Genomic DNA, 4,883 nt, shown 5'->3' on the forward strand with positions numbered 1-4,883 from the left:
ACAAGGTGACAATGACCCCATCGTGATAAATTTACTCCATCCCATACCTGGACTTACTGCAAAGCAATGCTATTTAGCACAAAATTATGGCCAAAACATTGAAACCAAAAGGTTCTACTAAAACTTCCTCTTTCACTAAACAGTTCCCCTGGTCCCCAGAAGCTGTCCAGGGACAGTCTCATCTTCTGAATACATTCAAATGTATGTTTGTTTGGTTGGTTTTCCCCAAAATGTTTGGCCACAGTGGACTCTTCCTCGCTGTGGAATACCATGTCATATAAGATTACCACAATAGACAATGGAAGTTCCTTGTGGCTCCCACAGGAGACCTGAACTGCCTGCCGCCAGGTTCCTCTCCCCCGGGTCTTGGCAGAGACTCAGGAAAAGTCCTGATGCCACATAAATCCCTCAGAAATGAAGACGCTCACCACTGCTGCCCTCAGACCATGTGGCTTCTGCCAGGAGGGCTGGGGCGCTCTGGCTCTGCAACCCGGGGGACTCTAAGCCTGGCCCCACCTCAGGTGCAGACGTGGTCCTGGTACCTGGGCGCTCCCTCCTCTAGTGCTGGCCGTCGGCTCAGACGTCGAGGGACAGAGGGGTCCCGTCTACTCCTGCTCAGCTGAGAGTGGGCTCCTCCCATCTGCTCCCCACCTGAACTTCTTCCACTCTTATTCCAGAACCCGTGAGGTGTTTCAGCCCCCACCCCACCTGACGCGGCTGAATGGAGGTAAGTGGCCCTCCCAGAGCATTGCTCTAACCAGGCGGACAGCACTGCAGCAGTGGGCTCCAGGGGCCCCATGGCCTGAAAGGTCAGTACCTCTCCCTCCAGCCCCCCACCCCAACCCCAGGACAGTCTGAAAGCTAAGGGCCAGCAGGCAGGCAGAGAGCAGGGAGCAGTCCCCCGCTGCTGTGAGAGGGCATCACTCAGTGTGTAGGATCAGAGAGGGGGACCCCGGATTGTGGCCCCTGCCTGGAGGTCCCTGCCCCGCCTCCTGACTCCTCTGGACCACACCGGGCACCTCCTTCCAGGTGCTACCAAAGTATAGCTGCATCTCAGCAGGCACAGAGGGTATATTTTCACCAAATCCAGGTTACTTGGAGCCTAGATTTGTAAAGGACCCAGACAAAATGGAAGGGAAGGCCAAGCCTCAGAGACTCAGGAAGGGGAGAGCAGCTTGGACGCTTGGGTCTAGGTCAATGGTGACATCTGCTCTGGAGGTCTGAGGACGCTGTGAGGGGGCAGGGGGTATCATGTGGAAAGGGACTACAGGTTTGATGGTACACTCAAGCAGGTAAATGCAGAATGACCGCCACCACTTGGCGCCCACGCACTCTTCATTCTGTTACAGAGAAGTGGAGACGTCCTCCTGGCAGAGCGTTCTCTCGCAGTTTTCCGACGTCGCACCCTGCCTTGTGCACAGTTACGTGAACTTGTAAGCAGGTATGTTTAAACGTGGTACCAAGGTAGCGAGGTAGGAGACAGACTGCACTTTCAAGAGGCAGCTCCCCATGGCCAGATTGCTCTGCGGACGCACAGAGAATGGATGCTGTTGGGGACCGTTGGGTCGATTTTGACTCCAAATAGCTTCATGTGACAGAGTAGAACTGCCTCAGAGGGTCTCCTGGGCTGTAAGCTTAGTGGGAGCCGATGGCCAGTTCTCCTGCAGAGCTGCTGCTGGGTTTGAACCGCCCACCTTTTGGTCAGCAGTCGAGTTGTTGTGCCACAGGGCTCTGTCGTCTCTGAGCGACTGGCCTGTAATGAACTGCAAGAGGGTCACAGAGCATTTCCTAAACGAGTCAGACATGCTAAGTCAAAAGGTCGTGGTATGCCCACCACAGGGTGATGTTCCTCGATGTGCGTCAGCCCGGTGGTAAAGCCTGTCTCATCTTCCCCGTCAGGGAGACCTCTAGGGTCTGCAATTCTGGTTTCATTGCTTTCCAGCTGGGAAATGTCAATCTCTCTAAACCACAGGGCCTTCTGCTAAATTAGAACAATACCTTATTAGCATTGCTGGGTAGATTAAATGGGAATGCAAGAAAAATCATCAGCCCACTTCTTGGCACCTGATAAATGCTCAGTAAATTGTTATTCCAGAATCGGCTGGACTAACTGCTCAGACCTCATGTTAAAATGAATCAACCATCCCTCCCACTTCCTGTCCATTGGCATCTCTTTAACTGAGGAAAATGCTTGTCAGCTCCCCAAGTTTCTTATCTAGTAAACAGCATCTCATGAGGCGTGATAAGCCATGTCTCTGAGCGCTTCCTTGATTTCTCCCTCTCCTCCTCCTCCCATATTCAACCATCAATCACTGCTAAGAATTATACCTAAAAATGTATCTCGAATCTACCCACTTCTGCGAAACCCCAGTGTTGAAGGTCACTGCCACCTCACTGTCACTGTCGTGGCAGGTGCCTGGAACTGGCCTGGCAGCTTCCATTCCTGCCTCCTGCAGGCACCCAGGCATCTTTCCATAACCTAAGCCGTGCCATACCCCACCCAGCCTGACGCCTCTGCTGTCCGCCCACTGCGCATGCACCATCCTCAGATGCCTCATTGCAGCCCGCCGACCACTTCCTCCATCCATCGGTTCAGCAACGCAGGCTCCTTTCAGCACAAGTCTTCCCAGGCTGGAGCCTGGACCCTGCCCTAGCTAGATGTCACTTCCTAGAGGGCAGAGGCCTTCCCAGGTCACACCCACACCTTTTTAAGCCTTCATGGACAATGCCTGAAATCTCATGAGGAATTTGTTTGTTCCCTTATTTTCTTTTTTACTCTCTTTCCACAGTTAGCCCAGGGCTGGGCACTCCTTCCGGTGGCCATGTTGGTTTTGTGCTCTGCCATTAGCCAATGCACACCTTCATGGGGAAGGAGTCCTTTCACATGTATTGTCTTCTGCAGTTTACAAACACCACCATTTACAAAACTACTGTCTTCTACGCTTTACATACAACTTCATTCCCCCAATATCATTTGGATCTTACTCTACAGTGACACAGGCTGGACAGACATGAGTATTCTCATGTTCATAAGTGGACATTGAGTCTCAGGGAGGGTGAGGGTCAAGGCCATATGGCAAGTCAGTGGCAAAGCCGGGACTTGAACAAAGCCTACTTCTTCTGTCTCGACACTCATAGGATACCTCCCAGATGTCGTAGCTCCCCTCCGTTTCCTGTGATGGTAGAGAAAAAGGAACTAATAGTAATGAAGGGAGACAGGTATGAAGAAGGACTCTCCATGCTCTGGTAGGTGGTGGGACAGGAAGGCCAGGTGTTCTTTGGAATTGGCCATCTGAACATGAAATGTGGAAGCTTGATACTGCTTAATTTGCAGTGTTGACAAAGGCAGCATAGGCATAGCATGGGTAAAGCATGGGCTTTGAACTTAGACTTGAATGTGATTCCTGCCCTGCTGCTAGTGTGAACTTGGGAAGTTAATGAATAGCCCTTGAGACTCCAAGTCTTCACCACTAAAATCAATGTAATACCATATATGTGTGTGCGCGCACACACACACACACACACACTATGTGAGAATTAAGTTACGTGTCTCATGCACCTTGTCCTTGTTCTAGCCTGTAACTCATGGTTAATAAACCATATCTTTTGTTGCTACTGCTATCCAGAAAAGGCAGAGGGTGGATGATTCTAACTGGACCACAGAGTCTGATTAAGTGATTGTTTCCCCCAGGACAGCTCTTAGCTGTGTCTGCATCATGGAAGTAGAGAACCAGACACGGGTCACCAGGTTCATCCTGGTGGGCTTCCCCGGGACCTGGGCCATGCGTGCTGTGGTGTTCTTGGTGTTCCTCATGGCCTACGTCCTGACTGTGGCTGAAAACGTGGTCATCATCCTGCTGGTGCAGCAGAATCGGCCACTGCACAAGCCTATGTATTTCTTCCTGGCCAACCTGTCCTTCCTGGAGACCTGGTACATCTCCGTGACTGTGCCCAAGCTTCTGGTCAGCTTCTGGTCTGTGAGTAACAGCATCCCCTTCACCCACTGCATGATCCAGCTCTACTTCTTCATTGCACTCATGTGCACAGAGTGTGTGCTCCTGGCTGCCATGGCCTATGACCGCTATGTGGCCATCTGCCGCCCACTCCACTACCCCACTGTGATGAGCCATGGGCTCTGTGCCTGCTTAGCTCTTGGCTCCTGGGCCATTGGCTTTGGCATCTCCCTGGCAAAGATCTGCTTCATTTCCCACCTTAGCTTCTGTGGTCCCAATGTCATCAACCACTTCTTCTGTGACATCTCTCCTGTGCTCAACCTCTCCTGCACAGACATGTCCACGGCTGAGCTAGTGGACTTCATCCTGGCCCTGATTATCTTTCTCTTCCCACTTGCGATCACTGTCTTGTCCTACGGGTGTATTCTGGCCACTGTTCTACGCATGCCCACGGGGAAGCAGAAGGCCTTTTCCACGTGTACCTCCCACCTTGTGGTGGTCACCATCTTCTACTCAGCCACAATCTTCATGTATGCCAGGCCCCGAGCCATCCACGCCTTCAACGTGAACAAGGTCATTTCCATCTTCTATACCATTGTCACCCCTGCACTCAACCCTTTCATTTACTGCCTGAGGAACCGGGAGGGCAAGGAGGCCCTGAGGAAGCTGGTCTACTGCCAGGCTGCCCGCTCCGACTAGCCTGTAACAGTTCCCTGGACCACAGGATGGGGATGCGCCTCTCCATTCTTCTCTTATGCCTCTCGGTCATTACCCATCTTACTGTGATAGTGCTATGTGTGCACTGGGATCTTGGTTGTATCCTCACATTAGCCTCTGCTCCTACTGTCAGAGACTCTTGGGATATGGCCCTGTACAGAGAGCTAGACAAAAGGGGTTCTCTGTGGCTGTGACCCAAAACAAGACTTCTGA

At 52.0% G+C, this 4,883-nt stretch overlaps 1 protein-coding gene across 1 annotated transcript; it reads left to right on the forward strand.

The window, feature by feature from the left end:
* Window positions 1–3,716: 3,716 nt before the first annotated feature.
* LOC103209829 (olfactory receptor 6B1) lies at window positions 3,717–4,652 on the forward strand. The gene has a single exon (XM_007955723.1). The coding sequence runs from the start codon at window positions 3,717–3,719 to the stop codon at window positions 4,650–4,652; it is 936 nt and encodes a 311-aa protein (XP_007953914.1).
* The last annotated feature ends 231 nt before the right edge of the window (window positions 4,653–4,883 follow it).

Source organism: Orycteropus afer, unplaced genomic scaffold (assembly GCF_000298275.1).
Source record: "Orycteropus afer afer isolate SDZICR_OR568_19922 unplaced genomic scaffold, OryAfe1.0 scaffold00536, whole genome shotgun sequence".
Lineage (NCBI taxonomy): Eukaryota > Metazoa > Chordata > Mammalia > Tubulidentata > Orycteropodidae > Orycteropus > Orycteropus afer.